The following is an 18,836-nucleotide window of genomic DNA, read 5'->3' on the forward strand; positions in this document are numbered from 1 at the left end:
AACTAAATTAGCAGGCCAACCACTGAGTTTAAACTGTGTGTTGATTACATAAGCAAGACAAAAGACTGAGGCAGGTCAGGGCTTTGGCTATTGTAAGGTTGGTGTTCATGCATTGATTGATATGCTTTGCTGGCGTATGCTTCAGTTGTATTGTAAGTATTCTAAGTATGTTAAAATAACCAATATTTACAGGTGTGTATTGTGTACATAAAAACAGGTAAATCTTCAACTAGCAGTACCAACTAACATAAAATATAACACTGTAATATAAAATACTACACTATGTGTTGCAAGCTGTTGGATAATTCGAGATCTTTGCAGCATCTCTTTCTCTGGGACTGTGTGGCTCATGACATATTCTCCGGAGGACATCCATTTAGGTGTCTTCTTCTCTCGGATTGATCTTCTCGGTCGTGGTTCTGGTCTGGTAGCTGACTCACTTGAAGCTATGGTTGAATGGTAATGCCTTTCTGGACTAGGTGAATGGTAATGTCTTTCTGGTGTGGTTGAATGGTAATGCCTTTCTGGAGTGGGTGAATGGCGTGCAAGATCCAGACAGTACAGCGTCAACTTTCAATAGCCGAAAAGGTGACACGTTAACGTGGCTAGAATGCAATAATGTGTCATTTCCAACAAAGGCAACAAAGCCACAGCTATATGAAATATTCAAAACATCCTATCTTATCACTGTGATCTCAGTCCTATCGAGTTGATATTGGACACTGTCAAAGGTGACGTTGCACGCCAAAACACAACGTTCAGTCACCGAGACGTTGAAACACTTGTACATGAATCACTCAGTCGTGCAATACCTCGGCAATCGTAACATGTTTTAGCGACTGTCATTATGACATTATAAATTAGAATTACCTCCCTTGCACTAGTGTTTACACTTCCGTGTAATATTAGTGATGAAACTGTAGTGTAAGAGAGATGAGTTCTCAGATCATTCTCGAATGATCATACGTATGCAACGGACAACCACAGATTGACACGTTACTTTAGGTTCTACAGCAGGCACGACATTTACTGCGGAAGCATTTGTTGCCAATCCACCCTGAAATCTCGTCGTCTGTTATCGACACTGGTAACCTCAGTATTGAGAGTCAGTCACTCGCGCAAAGTTGATCGCCAGACATGTCGAAGGAGGATTTTGTCATGAACGAGTATGTCAGGGAGGTAAGTGTATCGAAAACAAGTAGAGTAACATGATGTTGCAGAAGTCTTGACAAACGAACTAATATGAAAAATGATGGACCTTGTTTACTGGACTCTCTTCGACTCTTGCAATAACGAAAGTTCAGTTTTCAAAATATCTTTTTTACCCAAATTTTCACAAGATGGATTTTATATTAATCACACATTTATACTAATATTCCAGCTGCTCTTTGGTAGAAGGGGTGGTGGGGCAGCCTAGTGGTTAAAGCGTTCTCTCATCACGCCGAAGACACAGGTTCGATTCCCCACCTGGGTACAATGTGTGAAGCCCATTTCTGGTGTCCCCCGCCGTGATATAGCTGGAATAGGGTTAAAAGCGGCGTAAAACTGAACTCACTCACTCACTTTGGTAGAAGTATATTACCTTGTTAAACAAACTGTAAACATTGACATTCAACCTGGCAGGCTTCCAGTACTTTCAACATATAAACCAGATTTGCTGAAGCTATAGTGGCCTAGTGTTAAAGGGGCACTGATCCAGAGCGATTAATGTTTCTCTCCAGCTGTCTAATTACGAAACCAAGCTACAGGCTGGTCAGTACCTGCTCCCTCGACCATGACGGACACAGGGAATGGGCTACTGTCCACCTTGGCAGAATTTCTTCAACCTAAACAGTGGGACATAAGGAAGGGTGGATGCCCATCAGATGCCGTTATTTGAAAATTTCCCTGGTACTTCTTGTCTGATTGTAATAAAGTATCCCAGCAGTGTAGGCTTTTTCAGATTTTCTAATGCTTGGATGGTATAATGACTGATCCAATTTGATATTATTTCTGTGTTTTTTTTACCTAGATATTTAATCATGTACAAATATGATGTCTATTACGTATGCTATGATATTAATATATCATAGCATTTGTTATCAAAATAATGAAGATGGAAATATTATCGAGTTAAAAAGATTTAATCTTTGTTGATCAGTCTATACTTATACTGTCAATTGTGCATGAAGGTTGTAGATGCAAGAACAAAATCCGATACTCGCATCAGAGTTTATTACATCCGTGCAGGTTACAATTTAACAATTCATGAGATCCATGAGCATTTCATCCTTGAAACTTGGTGAGCACTTGGACAATGAATCAGGCTACGATGAAAACTGATGAGCTCTGATGAGGTTCAAAAAACTACAATATAAGCAGAAACAATTTCATAATCTTTGCTCATTAATGCACTTTAAACATATTTACTTTTGGCATTAATAAACTCTACAATGCTTATTGAAATTGTACAAATACATTTGGATGACTAAACATTTGAACAACATTTCGTTGAACTGTTATCAAAATTGTTTATCAATAATTTATTATTAATACAAATGATAATAATGCAATAAAGTTAGAAATACTATGAGTTGAAAGTAACTTACATTTGTTTCTTGACATGCAGTTATTCGCAGACAGTGAGGTGAAGCAACTTTCCAGCATGGTGGTCAGGCACAGACTGAAGTGCATGCTTTTTTAGACCATGTGCTTCCTTAGGGATGTCATGTGATAAACAAGTGTTAGAAATGAGACTAATTTAAATACTTTATGTAAATTAGTTAAATTAGTTACAAAAGTTTTAGTTGGTGTAAGTGGGGTTTGAACTTGCAACCATTGGATTACAAATCCACAGCCTTAACCATTAGACCAATGAGTTAAGATATTTGCATTTTAAATTTTAGTAAATTTAAGTTTAAGATTAAATTTAAACTTTAAACAATATTAACACATAGAATTTAATGGAATATTGAAACATGCAATCTTGCATTTACAAAGGTGGTGCAGCCGAGGTAACGAACCAGTCAAGAATTCTGGAATATCATCCAGGTACTCACGGGAGAAAAGCACTAACAAAAGCAACAACCAGTCCACGGAAATTGATCTTGATAAGTGCCATGATTGGATCCTACAACCAGGACATGACCCTAAACCTTGATGTCTTGACTGAAAGAACACCTCGGCTTCACTGTGCTCAGCAGGGCTTCTATTGCAGAATGACCATGATCAGCATTAATTTATACAAGTAATAATACTAATAGTCCTGGTTATTTTGCTACAGGTTCTTCAAGATGAATTGTTGAGAAATGATGCATTCTTGACTGAAGAGGAAATCAAGACTCTCCTGGCTGAGGATGAAGATAAGGAATATAGAACAAGGGAGACAATTATTGGCTATCCCATCCACCCACTTTACCGTGAACTGGGCAACATGTTGACCATATGGATGCAGGAGAAGTATGGAAACCCATCTTTATATCCAGCATATAGGGGCCTTTTGAACATTTACAAAATGTTTCCAATATTAGGATTGTAGACAATTTCATTTTTCACTAATTTTGTAGTTTGCATTTCATTACTATTCATGGTTAGGCCTCTTTGTTTTATTAGATGGTTTACAAAATGGGTGTCCGCCCGAGAAAGCCACATTTGAAAACTACCAATTGCCGCTAAAGCCATATTTCAAGTGCAAACCTCGGTGTAGACTAATGCTTAGTCTCTGAATATATATAATTTTGATAGTAACAAACAAGCCCATTTAAATTGAAAAGGAGCCCCAGGGAGACCAGAGATTCAGAATCTGAGGAAAGCTAGACTTGCTTTCTTTAGGGCTTTAGCACTGCAGAGAGAGCTTGGCAGTGGAGAAAATAATGTGGTTCAGGGACTGTGAGACAGTCTAACCTCGGTGCCGCGAAACCCACAATGAGTAAGGGAATCAATACCGTTTTTTCAAATAAGAGTCACCATAGATCACAAAGGACTGAAATTGAAGTGTAAAGAGTTGTTAGGCGTCACACATGTGGCTGTTTATAAGTATATTTATGCAATAAATGTTCATACTTCTAAATTGTTTTTATTTTGTTAGTTTTTAGCATTAATGTAAACATAATAACTGAGGCAAAAAAAGATCTTATCTGAAACAGTTATCAGAAAAGGATAAAACATTGAATTAAGTAAAAGTTAACTAAGTTAAAATGCTTCAAAGAAATAATTGGTTGTATAATCATAAATAATTTGTATAAGGTGTTTGAGTACCTACTCGAGGCAGCTAGTTTGTGTGATCTGGACCTTTCTCCACGAACAATTCAACTAGATTTCTAGATTTTACGTAATGAATATTTCATTATTTCATGCCTATTATTTACGGTAACATGGATTAGCTAATAGCGCATTGCCGGGAGAGCCACATTCACACGATCACTCAACCATGCCCATTGCCAGTTGAGCCACACCATTTTAAACTCTTTCTTAAATGTGGCTTTCAGGTTATAACCATTTGATCTAATATAAATATACATAATTGCATTTCCAGATCAGTACTACTGCCAAAGGCAAGCTGGTAGTGTAGATCACACCATAATGGAAGTAAAATTACAAAATTTTCCAGATAACCAATTGCCAATATCAACATAATACATGATATTATTTGCCATATTTTATGAATAGTGGTTATACTTCACTTCACCTAATTGTAAAAGAGAGCTGGCCAAAATAAGTGTTGTTATAAGTTCAAAAACATATTCTGTAATTTCAGTTTCAATTTGTCCTTTAGACTGTATGGATAAGTTAACACAGCACTTGTATTAGAAAAATGTATTTTACAGATATTGCCCTGCCCTGAATCTGCCCAAGTATGACTTGCTGGATGAGAAAACCTATGCAGAGTCAAGGTATGTGTGTAACAACATGAAATGAGTAAATTCACAGAATATCATTTTACACATGTTTAAACGTTCACATGATATATTTCTATCAGCTATTGCTTACAGAAACCAGAGTAGCTTTTTAGGAACACATTTTGCTGTTTTGGTCATGTTGGGGGGTGGGGACTTTTTAACACCACATGCTCTTCTAAAAGATGTACAAATTCTTGTAGCCCTGGCTAACTATTCTCGAAACGTTCGTAGCCCTACAAACTTCTTAAGCCCATTCTTAACACATTGGCTACAATCAAAGTTAAGATTTATTAGGGCTACAAACGTTTCGAGAATAAAGGCCCTGGTCACATGATCAGTAGACCAAACTGGAAACCAGGAACAACATTAAGTCTAATAATGGTGCCTAGCACATTATCGCATGTACTATGCATACCAGCAACGTTTAAGATTCCGATAAATTCCAGCGGGACAACTGGACTGGCAAGTCCTATTCAAGTTGTCAGTCATGTTTTCATTTGTGATTGTCGGAACAGTAAAGACTTAACTTGCCCTGATCCACAAACTACAGTAATACAACAATGGCTGTGACATGTTGAAGTATGGGAGATACAATCACCTTAACGCTGTGTGGAACTAAACCCACATGAGAGTAATTTTAGATGGTGTATGAAGTATACAGTTGAACTATGTGTGGAGTAACTGTTGCAAGTTTTCTGGGATATATTAATATCCGATCACAATCACAATTCCGCTCACTGTATAATCAAGTACTATATTTCATCAAGAAATCAACATACCAATAAACAACACCAGTAATACCTTTGGTAGTAATGTTAACTGTACCAGATAAATAGAGGGTGTCTTGGACATTTAGACTGGCACATATTTTCAACGGTGATGCAAGGTACAAAAGATTAAAGCAGCTGGGTACCTGTAACACATGTTATATCTGGGATTATACTTTCTTTGTAAAGTACAGATTCTAGTACTTTTATTGGGTTGAGTCCCATCCGGGATTCGGAACCCACACCCTCAGAGTCAGGCACCTAATCGCCAGCACACAAAGTCAGATGCCTGGACCTCTCAGCCACCGCAGCTTCTACAAAAAATGGAAGTCGGACAACTGGTAGTCTAGACTGCGGACTTTGTGTACCCCTCTGATAAGTGTTATTTCGTAGCTCGGTACTTGAAAGTGGTACCTGTCAGAACAGTAAGCACTGCTCCTTCCTGTCACACTGAACCTATTCCATTCCTGACACAGCGAGGAATGACACAAGGATGTGTTTCAGGAACGCCGTGATCGCCTCCATCACTCCCCTGCTGGAGGGCCTGAAGACACTGTGGACAATGTGGGGACGGGAGGAGATCAAGTTCAGGATCCGAGAGGTCCTCCTGGTCAGTTGTGGTCGGTACTGGTCACCCAGTATCTAACTAATACAGTTCACTCTACCCCCATGTATAGTGTAATAAAGTACACTTTTGCCCTGAACTATTATAGTTAAATTACGATGACGCTTGCTTCCCTGTGCTTTAAGGTTATAATAGTTCAGGGCAAAAGCTACTTTATTCCACAATACATGGAGGTAGAGTGAACTGTATTTCTTTTCTAAGATGCCAAATTTAATACACACAGTAATTAATCTAGGCACAAAACAAACAGAAAAGCGACAGTGTCTGGAACCTTAATCAACAATCCTCGATCAGGGCTAACTGGCAGGCTCTTCCAGTGTCTGCCCCCTACGTTAAGGCACACGTTGCCGTAAAACCAAATGATAAAGAGTTTGAAGAAGGTTTACGTTCAGATTAAACGTCTTCCCTATATTAGAGAAGCCACATTGGGAATTGTGAACGTCACGCTTCAACAACCAACGTAAGGTTTGAACAGTAAATCCAGATAAAGTCACTTGACATTCCACAGATGCATTGTGGGTCTGTGGACATAGGCTCAGTCAGCGCACATTGCTGTGTGGCCTGTTAATTGTGATTCAAGCTGAGACATTTATCCGTTGGAAAAAGTTAAACGTAATGTTGCCACCAGTGATCTGCAAGGCAGGAAACAGGGTGCTACGTAGTAGTTTACTGTAGGAGGCTCTACGAGGCGATGACACCTGACATGCATCATGACATTGGTTACCAAAGATACGTTTGATTACAAGGGGGCAGATGAGTATGGTGTAGTGACGTCATTTCAGTGTGATGTAATGCAAAACGGTGAACTTTATCGCCAAATAAAGTACTGTCAGCGCCTGATGGTGTCATCTTTGCTTCAGTTGTTGGGGAAGCGTGGCATTTTGGACCTGTTTGGAATCAGGAAGACGGTTGGAACTAAGGAAATATGGCCGGTATCCAAAGAGAAGTTAATCAAATCCTTCAAGGAGAAACACTCGTAAGCTGATTTGTGCTACCTCTGTAATCAGGATAGTTAACTGCATGGTATATGGGAGAGTGTAGGTAGAGCTCAATAATTTGGTTGTTTGAATGTCAATATGCCCTGATGCTACAGCTCCTGGCTCAGTTTACATCAAACGTTTGTCTTCTCCAGAGATGAATATTTACAATCTGCTCTTAGGTCTAATAGTACAACCAAGACACAATGAACTGGAACAACTCAGAGTTAATTGTTTTCTTCAACAGAGAATTCAAAGCATGATAGTATTTGGGCATTCAAACTGAGGAGAAACAGACAAAACCTGTCTGTTTTCTCAGAAAATTTCATAAGAGCAAGTTTCTCTAAATATGATGGCTGCACATTGTCACCAGACATCTGCCCCTGAGGTGTCAGTTTGGTATCTGTATGCACATGTTGATATAAAAAGCATATTAGGATACTGTTTCTATTTGTCAGGCCTAACTCGGAGCTGTGGGTGGGAGCGAGAGCACTGGCCAAGCACTTCCACCGAGACAACAGCAACTCCTGGTGGGGCACCAGCACTGGGAGTGAGTATACCCTACAGACAAGGTCATAGACCGACAGATGTATACAACTGACAGACATCAGTAGCTTGCAGACGTATATGGTTGCCAGACAACAGTAGCTTGCAGAAGTATATGGTTGACAGACAACAGCAACTCCTGGTGGGGCACCAGCACTGGGAGTGAGTATACCCTACAGACAAAGTTGTAGACCGACAGATGTATACAACTGACAGATATCAGTAGCTTGCAGACGTATATGGTTGCCAGACAACAGTAGCTTGCAGACGTATATGGTTGACAGACAACAGTAGCTTGCAGACGTATATGGTTGACAGACATCAGTAGCTTGCAGAGGTATATGGTTGCCAGACAACAGCAACTCCTGGTGGGGCACCAACACTGGGAGTGAGTATACCCTACAGACAAGGTCGTAGACCGACAGGTGTATACAACTGACAGACATCAGTAGCTTGCACTCTTATATGGTTGCCAGACATCAGTAGCTTGCAGACGTATATGGTTGCCAGACATCAGTAGCTTGCAGAGGTATATGGTTGCCAGACAACAGGAACTCCTGGTGGGGCACCAACACTGGGAGTGAGTATACCCTACAGACAAGGTCGCAGACCGACAAATGTATACAACTGACAGACATCAGTAGCTTGCAGACGTATATGGTTGCCAGACATCAGTAGCTTGCAGACATATATGGTTGACAGACAACAGTAGCTTGCAGACGTATATGGTTGACAGACAATAGTAGCTTGCAGACATACATGGTTGACAGACAACAGTAGCTTGCAGATGTATATGGTTGACAGACAACAGTAGCTTGCAGACGTATATGGTTGACAGACAATAGTAGCTTGCAGATGTATATGCTTGACAGACAACAGTAGCTTGCAGACATATATGGTTGACTGACAACAGTAGCTTGCAGATGTATATGGTTGACAGACAAGAGTAGCTTGCAGATGTATATGGCTGACAGACAACAGTAGCTTGTAGACGTATATGGTTGACAGACAACAGTAGCTTACAGACGTATATGGTTGACAGACAATAGTAGCTTGCAGGCGTATATGGTTGACAGACAATAGTAGCTTGCAGATGTATATGGTTGACAGACAACAGTAGCTTGCAAATGTATATTGTTGACAGACAACAGTAGCTTGCAGACGTATATGGTTGACAGACAACAGTAGCTTGCAGATGTATATGGTTGACAGACAACAGTAGCTTGCAGATGTATATAGCTGACAGACAACAGTAGCTTGCAGACGTATATGGTTGACAGGCAACAGTAGCTTGCAGACGTATATGGTTGACAGACAATAGTAGCTTGCAGGCGTATATGGTTGACAGACAATAGTAGCTTGCAGATGTATATGGTTAACAGACAATAGTAGCTTGCAGATGTATATGGTTGACAGACAACAGTAGCTTGCAGACATATATGGTTGACAGACAACAGTAGCTTGCAGATGTATATGGTTGACAGACAATAGTAGCTTGCAGGCGTATATGGTTGACAGACATCAGTAGCTTACAGATGTATATAGTTGACAGACAATAGTAGCTTACGAAGTATATAGTTGACAGACAACAGTAGCTTGCAGACATATATGGTTGACAGACAACAGTAGCTTGCAGACGTATATGGTTGACAGACAACAGTAGCTTGCAGATGTATATGGTTGACAGACAATAGTAGCTTGCAGGCGTATATGGTTGACAGACAATAGTAGCTTGCAGATGTATATGGTTGACAGACATCAGTAGCTTGCAGACGTATACAGTTGACAGACAATAGTAGCTTGCAGGCGTATATGGTTGACAGACGTCAGTAACTTGCAGATGTATATGGTTGACAGACAATAGTAGCTTGCAGACGTATATGGTTGACAGACAACAGTAGCTTGCAGACATATATGGTTGACAGACAATAGTAGCTTGCAGACGTATATGGTTGACAGACATCAGTAGCTTGCAGATGTATATGGTTGACAGACAATAGTAGCTTGCAGACGTATATGGTTGACAGACAACAGTAGCTTGCAGACATATATGGTTGACAGACATCAGTAGCTTACAGATGTATATGGTTGACAGACAATAGTAGCTTGCAGAGGTATATGGTTCACAGACATCAGTAGCTTGCAGACGTATATGGTTCACAGACAACAGTAGCTTGCAGAGGTATATGGTTGACACACATCAGTAGCCTGCAGAAGTATAGATTTCAATAGCTGATAAGTCATGCAGATTTCATCTGACTCCTACAGTCATCCTTTTCCTTTACTCTATTCCATGAGTCATACTTTCCTAACGTTCGACCTGGTTTGTGTTTCAGCTGAGATGGACAAGAACGAGCACGCCCTGAAGACGCTGAACAAGATCATGGACAATGCTACCTGGATCAACATCCACTGGCTGCCGGTGAGTCCCTGGCAACTTGTAGTATGGTTGTTTAACTGTGGACAAGTCTTCATAGGTCCACAATGAAATCATATGGTTCAGTGGGCACCGAGCACTGGTTGGTTGTAATGTGTCATGTGTCTAATGAATTGCTGCTCATCACATCAATCACTGGTTTGTTTTGTCAGGGCTCTGTTATTCATAATGTAAGTGAGGATACAGCCTTTTCGAAAAGAGGTGTGTGTAGTTTGAATGTAAAGTATTTTGAGGAACAGTTTGCATTTGTCACAAGGGTACAGGATACAATCATAGACTGGTGATGAGGTCAATACCTGTTTTTATGGATCCTGCGAAAAGCAATATTGCTTTTCGCGGGTCCATAAAACCTTCGTCCTTGGTCAATATTGCTTTTCGCGGGTCTATAAAAACAGGTATTGACCAAATTCACCAGTCCATAATTGTTTTATTATGTAATGACCCAAAAAATAGCTTCTAAAAACAAACATGTCCATTTAGTCAAGAAAAGTAATTTTATTTTCGCTACAAACCAATAATGTTATGTTAACAATACTGTGACATGTAAACAATAGGATGATGTCATAGCTTGACGTCAAAATCTATTTTTAGTAACTCAAGTCAATATGACTTTTGGTCGGACCTGGGTTAGAGTCAATATGCCACTCTGTCGCCGGTCACATGACCGCCTCTAGACCAATCAGGTAGCCGAAAAAATATGCTAACATAATAATGTACCATATTTGGTCTGCCCCACCGTATAATTCCTGGAATATTGGCCAGAGACATAAGACTTCACCCTCTGACCTCGCCCTGACCAGCTGCACCAATGCCCTCACCAACATGGGGAATTGTGTTGGCATGTGTCCCCCAGCAATTTCAGTGGTGACACTCTGGATGACCGACGTGTCATCATGACGAATCAGAGGATGTTGCTTATGTTACTAGTACTTCACCTACATGATGAAGTGTAGCGACGACTGTCATAGCAACAGCTTTATGTGTTATTGTTGACTCACTCACTATCCTTCTTTTTTTCAGCATGATGTCATTATAGTGGAAATGAGACAAGAGGAAGGTAAGTTGTCACATCAAGCATAATATTAAGTTTACCACTACAATGAATTTTTATGACACAAAATGAAATTTTGAAAGTGGTCAAAGGTAACACATGTTATTTTTGGTTATACACTTTCTCAGTAAAATACAGATTCTTGTACTCTGTTAGGTTGAGTTCCATCCTGCATTCAAACCCACGCTCAGAGTCAGGCACCTAATCACCAGGGTTTTTTGTCTTCATCAACCTAAATGACAACGTAGAGGGTGTATTGGCTTATGAGAGTGTTGTGTGATGTTTCAGGCTATGGAGCCAGATGGCTGGCTGATGGCTCCATGTTCCGTGGCTTCCTGGAGCCGCAGATGGTGGACGGACATGATGTCGGTTGGAGGCACTGAGATGCGGACATCCACTGGTCATCAGGATGACGAGGGGCCTGGGTGACCATTATGCACTGACAAGACTAACCAGGATTTAAATTAGTTCAATAAATTAAGAAGGAATTTACAAACAAACAGCTCTCTGGCATGCCATCTTGTTTTGCGGAGTTGTTTCCCTTCCTAGTACCAGGAAGTAGTAGTTATTGGGTTTGAATCTCAGTGTCTGAGAGCCTGCTGGTTCCACCAAAGGGTAACTGTCTTGGACTGGCACTGCTTTGGGCTTGTCTGTCACAATAACTTGGCATGATGATACTGTTTAACTAACCATTAAACACACACAAAGGGTTAACTAAACCAGGTTTTGACCTTGATGGTTTGTCAGCTATTATGTGGAGGTGAAGCTGGCATCACGTACCGAAATGTATGTATAAATACTGTGTTCAGAGTTTTGAGAACCTATTTCCAGTTGCCAGCGATGTTGTGTACTACTGGCATCGGAATTGGATAATGATGCAGTGGAAAGATCCGTTACAATTGGTTCGTCTTCAGAACAGCGTCATAATATGGCGTGAAAAATATTGTAACAGTGACCAAATTTAATTTTTTTAATTGTACTTTTTTATTTGATTTAAAAATAATAATAATGATACCGAAAATTTATGTAGCACCAAATCCAACCACTCAGTAGGTGCTCATAGCGCTACAAAACCACTGTACCTGGACTGTGTCTGAACTTAACCAACTCAATTACCACTGGCACAGTCACACCATGTTGATATGGATTACTAGAAATAGTCTTCAGCATACCTGGTTATAGTAAAGGTAACAAACAGGAACAGGTCATCACAGTCTGGTTTGCGGACTTAGTTGTTGTCATATATCATGTCAGTCACTGGATTGTCTAGTCTAAATTCCATGATATACACTCGGCCTTCCCACACCTGGATATATTACAAAGTGTGACATTACAATGTAAACAAATATACAATATATGGCATAATGTCATCAGTACATACTGGACCTTCTGAATCAATAAGTTTGGCCTAGAATATGGAGAAACATGTTGAATAACTAGTAGCAGGGAGTTGTTTGGGGGACTGTGAAATCCAGGTTAACGAGGTTTAACTGTGCATGGTGAATTGAAGTTGTTGTTTCAAGAGTACCTTTCGGAACTCAAATCAATATTTTGTAAATGCTATGAATATACTGGTTTGGTTTACAAAACACTTTCAAGCTGTGTTTTTGTACAAGCTAAAGAGTGATGTTGGGAAAGTATTAGAAAATGATTTTACATTGCAAGTCTATATACTGAAACACTTTGAAAACAAAAAGTGGATATTTGATCATGCTTTCAGGCCCCATTGTAACACATCTGTTGCTCCATTTTCTGCCAGTTCTCTGAAAAATATTTCCCAAGTTTCACTATGCATTTTTATAATGTGTCAGTATATATTCATTTTTAAACGCTAATTTGTCTAAACAGGTTTACAGTGGTCCATGGGCTCCTTCCACAAAGCAACCTTTACTAAGGTTAACCTTAACTCCCATTCTTTAACATTACACTAAAGTTGCCTTAGTGACTTACAATCACCTTAGGGCTTTGTGAAAGGAGGCCCAAGTATATTCGTTTAATTTGCACAAGATAAACATGCAACTGTATTTCAAGTTGAATAAATTATTTATGTATCTTTGAATATGTTGACTCATTGGACATCTGTTAGACATTTAGACATCAGCTCAAGCAAGGAAATAGCCTGTGTGTCCAGCAAAGGTGTAGCTGTGTAGTAATCAGAAAGGATGAAGTAGCCATACAGCCATGAGTGATATAGTAGCCTGGATGGATGTAGTAGCTCAGAGGCATGGAATGGTGTACTTCAGCAGCCTGGAGTAATTTTGTAGCTCAATATCTCAATTCAGTGGGTTTGAATTTTTTATGTATCTCAGTGGCCTGGATTGATGTAGCTCAGTGGCCTTGAGTGATGTAGCTCAGTGGCCTTGAGTGATGTAGCCTGGAGTGATGTAGCTCAGTGGCCTGGAGTGATGAAGCTCAGTGGCTTGGAGTGATGTAGCTCAGAGACCAGGAGTGATGTAGTAGCCTGGGGTGATGTAGTAGCCTGGAGTGATGTAGCTCAGAGACCCGGAGTGATGTAGTAGCCTGGAGTGATGTAGCCTGGAGTGATGTAGCTCAGAGGCCTGGAATGATGTAGCCTGGAGTGATGTAGCCTGGAGTGATGTAGCTCAGAGGCCCGGAGTGATGTAGTAGCCTGGAGTGATGTAGCTCAGAGGCCCGGAGTGATGTAGTAGCCTGGAGTGATGTAGTAGCCTGGAGTGATGTAGCTCAGAGACCTGGAGTGATGTAGTAGCCTGGAGTGATGTAGTAGCCTGGAGTGATGTAGCCTGAGACCTGGGTGGAGTGATAGCTCAGAGACCTGGAGTGATGTAGTAGCCTGGAGTGATGTAGCTCAGAGACCCGGATTGATGTAGTAGCCTGGAGTGATGTGGGTGATGTAGCCTGGAGGATGTAGCTCAGAGACCTGGAGTGATGTAGTAGCCTGGAGTGATGTAGTAGCCTGGAGTGATGTGTAGTAGCTCAGTGGCCTGGAGTGGAGTGATGTAGCTCAGAGGCCTCGAGTGATGTAGTAGCCTGGAGTGATGTAGCTCAGCCTGTAGTAGCCTGATGTGAGTAGCTCAGGGAGGATGTGAGTAGCCTGGAGGATGTAGTAGCCTGGAGTGATGTAGCAGCCCAGAGTGATGTGCAGATGTATGCCTCAGAGACCTGGAGTGATGTAGTAGCTCAGAGACTGGAGTGATGTAGTAGCCTGGAGTGATGTAGTAGCCTGGAGTGATGTAGCTCAGAGACCTGGATTGATGTAGTAGCCTGGAGTGATGTAGTAGCCTGGAGTGATGTAGCTCAGAGACCCGGAGTGATGTAGTAGCCTGGAGTGATGTAGCTCAGTGGCCTGGAGTGATGTAGCTCAGAGACCCGGAGTGATGTAGTAGCCTGGAGTGATGTAGTAGCCTGGAGTGATGTAGCTCAGAGGCCCGGAGTGATGTAGTAGCCTGGAGTGATGTAGCTCAGAGACCTTGAGTGATGTAGTAGCCTGGAGTGATGTAGTAGCCTGGAGTGATGTAGCTCAGAGACCTGGAATGATGTAGTACCTGGAGTGATATAGTAGCCTGGAGTGATGTAGCTCAGAGACCCGGAGTGATGTAGTAGCCTGGAGTGATGTAGTAGCCTGGAGTGATGTAGCTCAGAGACCCAGAGTGATGTAGTAGCCCGGAGTGATGTAGTAGCCTGGAGTGATGTAGCTCAGAGGCCCAGAGTGATGTAGTAGCCTGGAGTGATGTAGTAGCCTGGAGTGATGTAGCTCAGAGACCCGGAGTGACGTAGTAGCCTGGAGTGATGTAGCTCAGAGACCCGGAGTGATGTAGTAGCCTGGAGTGAAGTAGGTCGGAGACCCGGAGTGATGTAGTAGCCTGGAGTGATGTAGCTCAGAGACCCGGAGTGATGTAGTATCCCGGAGTGATGTAGTAGCCTGGAGTGATGAAGCTCAGAGACCCGGAGTGATGTAGTAGCCTGGAGTGAAGTAGGTCAGAGACCCGGAGTGATGTAGTAGCCTGGAGTGATGTAGCTCAGAGACCCGGAGTGATGTAGCCTGGAGTGATGTAGCTCAGAGAACCGGAGTGATGTAGCTCAGAGACCCGGAGTGATGTAGTAGCCTGGAGTGATGTTGTAGCTCAGAACCTTAGAGTGGTGTAGCTGCAGGAGTGATGTAACTAAGTGGCCTGGGATGATGTTGGCCTGTAGCCTGGAGTCATACAGTACCTCACTGCGGAAGAATGAATCTTTACATTGTGGTAACATACGTCAAAGTCCGTCAAAATTTGCATTTGAGAAGGTTGATTGCAGTATAAGCCTGTCATATTTCCACTTGGGACGGCTAGGGTTACACAAAAGAAAGGGATACTTGAACACATCTTCTTTCAGTAATCGGTGCATGCGTGAACATCAGCCCATCAAGGGTTCCTTTCATGCTGCCTCCGACTAGAGTCACTTTCTGCGTGATGCAATTCTTTAGGCGAGTGTCTCGCCAAATCTTGACCCGCATTTTGTCTTGGAAATCTGTTGAAGTATATCATAACAACAGTTACTTTCTCAGCATCTTCTGAATTCCAGTATGCTGTGTGTGGAGTGTTGTCCGTTATGCTCAGTGTGGTGCATACACATGTTGATGACGAGTGGTACAAAGCAGAGCGGCACAACCACGACATGCAGACGTTTGTCCCAGATTGAAAGCACCAGACATCGCCGTGGGCGGATCGTCAATGCCTGTGTCTTGAACAACAGGGAGTCAACAGTGCAGAATGAAAAGTATATTTGCTTTACTGCTGATTTTACTTGGAATGAGCGTGGACGACAGTAGAGGGACGTCTGACCTACGGAACAAATCCATTTCTTTGTGATCTTTCGTCTACGCAAATCACTGATGACGAAATGGACGGGGGCTTCCCACATAGCACCGAGTGTGAGGGTCTCGTCAGTCAGTGTCGCTGGTCAATATGCTGGCTATTGATGCAAGATTCAAACATATCTTTTATCGTATCTCTTTACCAATCTAATGGACAACAATTCAATGCCTACAGTTGTGCCTCTAAACCATGCCTACAATTATGATCCTGGGTTCGAATCCCAGATTACATTATGATCCATCAACAACTGACTCCCACGTGGTGGTAGGTAAAAAGGCCACTGTCTACGAACGCGGCCACTTTCAGCCTTCCTGATACAATTACCGGATATGTCGTGATATAACGCAATTACTTTGTGTGAGAAGCAATATGGTAGTCAGCCGGCTACTAAATAGGTACTGCAAATAGCAAAGCTGGTCGCTGACCATAGTTAACACAGCTTAAGTTGGTTGAAGGTGTAATTCAGACAAAAAGAAGGTATATCCTACCATGTTCGGAGGCACGCACACGCACACACACACGCACGCGCGCGCGCACACATAATCTATATGATATAAGGTTAGTGATAGGGCATGTCCAAACTACATTATATCACATGCACGTCCTTGAAGATACCCTTAACTTAAAGCGTTCTAAAAGAAATAGTCACTCATCAGGGGCATCGTAAGGATGCATCACAAGTTGTATACGAGGACACGTTCAACTGCAGGAACCGGCCGATGCACCGTACAATCACCACGTCTTGATGAACTTTTCAGAAGAAACGGTTCTGAATCACATCCATGTTCATTCACCCATTCAGCAGATATGCTCTCTTATAGTGAATGAAGTGTCTTAGCTTTACACCAGATTAAACCCTTCAATCGTTCAGTGTTTAAAAAGTGATAGTATTTTAACCATTGCCGAACATACGGAGAAGTGAGACGCCTAGGGATGTGACTCGATTTGACTTCCTTAGATTCCACAGATGTCTTTATAATGACCCGTGAAGATCCAGGTTAGAATTGACCTTCAGTAACCCATGCTTGTCATAAGAGGCGACTAACGGGATCCGGTGGTCAGGCTCGCTGACCTGGTTGATACATGTCATTGTATCCCAGTTACTTAGATCGATGTTCATGCTGATGATCACTGGATTGTCTGGTCCAGACTCGATTATTTACAGACCGCCGCCATATAGCTGGAATATTGCTGAGTGCGGCATAAAACTAAACACACTCACTCGCTTTGTAATGGATAATGGATAAGATTCAACAATAAAGTATTGTGACCTTTCCACACTCAAGGCATGATCTTTAGGTTTAGGTATTTAGACTCCGTGGAGAAGCTGTGTTAAGACTGGTCCACCACCTGTTTCCGACTTATGGACAGAAAGGAAATCTAAGATTCAGTGACATGACCCGACATCGTACCCGTACGGCGTGGATTGACCGACACTGGTAACAAAATGATCTGCCTGTATTTGGATAGTAAGAACCATCAACACGAATAAGATATTACTGCTGACGCTGGTGATGAAAAGACCAACAATAAAGAGTTTATTCAATGCAAACCCAATTCTAATATGGTGTTTGAAAACGTATTGTGATTTGGATGTACCTGTGGTTTACCAATACATTTTGATTCATCTGCATATATTGGTCACTGGAATGCCTTACACACTTCTAGCAATTCCGCAAACATGTTGATAAGAACACGTGAATTCTTTTACACACCACGCGAATTTAACACGATTAAATTTTATATCGATCTGTCAGGTTTACAAATTTTTCAAACAATTCTGAAGTATCCATGGAAACCTAGAAATACGGCCCCAACGTCGATAATATATATATTTTTAAAACCATTTCATGCTGATATCACCCCAAGCTTCTTGTCGATATTTGCGTTTGTTTTCTATCATTAACACATATCAATAAATCCTTGCAGAGCATGACGACACGGGTGTTACATATCTACGTTGCACACATTTGTTACTGATTTTAATACCGGTTTCCAGACACGGAGACCCATAAAAGGCTGATTGGAAACATTATCGCCCATTTACACTTTTAAACCTAATGGTTTAGATATATCGAGTTTCCATTTATGGGAATGACGCATTTGAACTGAATATCTTCATAAGGCAAAGAGATATGTTTTTTCAGACAGCCCTTTGAACTTCAAACGAATCTTTTCTCTGATGTTAGCTTACTGAAAAAACTCAACTGAACACCAGATCAAATAACCAACTAGAAAAGGTGATGCTATTCTGATCCACCTTCTAATGTAAGTTCAGACCTTCACTGAAAAAAGGTGGGACAGGTTTTTATAGCTTTCTTATGGATCGTGTCATGTTGGTCTTATATTAAATGTAGTTTGCCTCCACTAAGATCAGGTCGGCGGATGTGTCGTGAAAGATTACTTTGAGCCATGTGACAAAATCGTGTGGAGCTTAACTTCTGTTGAGTAGTATTAAAATGGTGAAGCCAAATGGTTCGAAGCCAAATTTTGGTGTATCCTCCATGATATTGCTGGAATATTGATAACTAAACACATTCCAAATGATCGCGATATTTCGGACGAAAGTGTTTTCACTGTACAGTGCACCCTGGATATAATGCCATGTTTTTGGCAGAACGGATTTCCTGACTATATAATACCCTGGTTATAATGCCATTTGCCATTGGTGTTTGGAACAAAAAGTCATTTTCCCCTGGTTATAATGCCAATTACACTGGC

The 18,836-nt window shown here is 41.4% G+C and overlaps 1 protein-coding gene across 2 annotated transcripts; it reads left to right on the forward strand.

Moving 5' to 3' along the window:
* Positions 1–1,121: 1,121 nt before the first annotated feature.
* LOC124262547 lies at positions 1,122–13,339 on the forward strand. Of its 2 annotated transcripts, none has more exons than XM_046697052.1 (10): positions 1,122–1,179; positions 3,263–3,438; positions 4,806–4,871; positions 6,149–6,254; positions 7,130–7,245; positions 7,705–7,796; positions 10,129–10,214; positions 11,250–11,286; positions 11,569–11,726; positions 12,180–13,339. In XM_046697052.1, the coding sequence occupies exons 1-9, from the start codon at positions 1,138–1,140 to the stop codon at positions 11,661–11,663; spliced, it is 816 nt and encodes a 271-aa protein (XP_046553008.1). In that variant the 5' UTR covers positions 1,122–1,137; the 3' UTR covers positions 11,664–11,726; positions 12,180–13,339. The 2 variants fall into 2 exon arrangements, with proteins under 2 accessions (XP_046553008.1, XP_046553009.1); XM_046697053.1 differs by having other exon boundaries at positions 11,569–11,722; positions 12,176–13,339.
* Positions 13,340–18,836: the final 5,497 nt, after the last annotated feature.

Source organism: Haliotis rubra, unplaced genomic scaffold, assembly GCF_003918875.1.
Source record: "Haliotis rubra isolate DU_JTF1 unplaced genomic scaffold, ASM391887v1 Scf844, whole genome shotgun sequence".
Taxonomy (NCBI): domain Eukaryota; kingdom Metazoa; phylum Mollusca; class Gastropoda; order Lepetellida; family Haliotidae; genus Haliotis; species Haliotis rubra.

What these genes read in the sequence shown, in the direction of transcription:
- LOC124262547 (XM_046697052.1), top strand. Translation starts at nt 1,138, where the DNA reads ATGTCGAAGGAGGATTTTGTCATGAACGAGTATGTCAGGGAG. An exon ending in TGAACGAGTATGTCAGGGAG is followed by an intron (nt 1,180 to 3,262) that starts GTAAGTGTATCG and finishes ATTTTGCTACAG; the next exon opens with GTTCTTCAAGATGAATTGTT. An exon ending in TCAACATCCACTGGCTGCCG is followed by an intron (nt 10,215 to 11,249) that starts GTGAGTCCCTGG and finishes TCTTTTTTTCAG; the next exon opens with CATGATGTCATTATAGTGGA.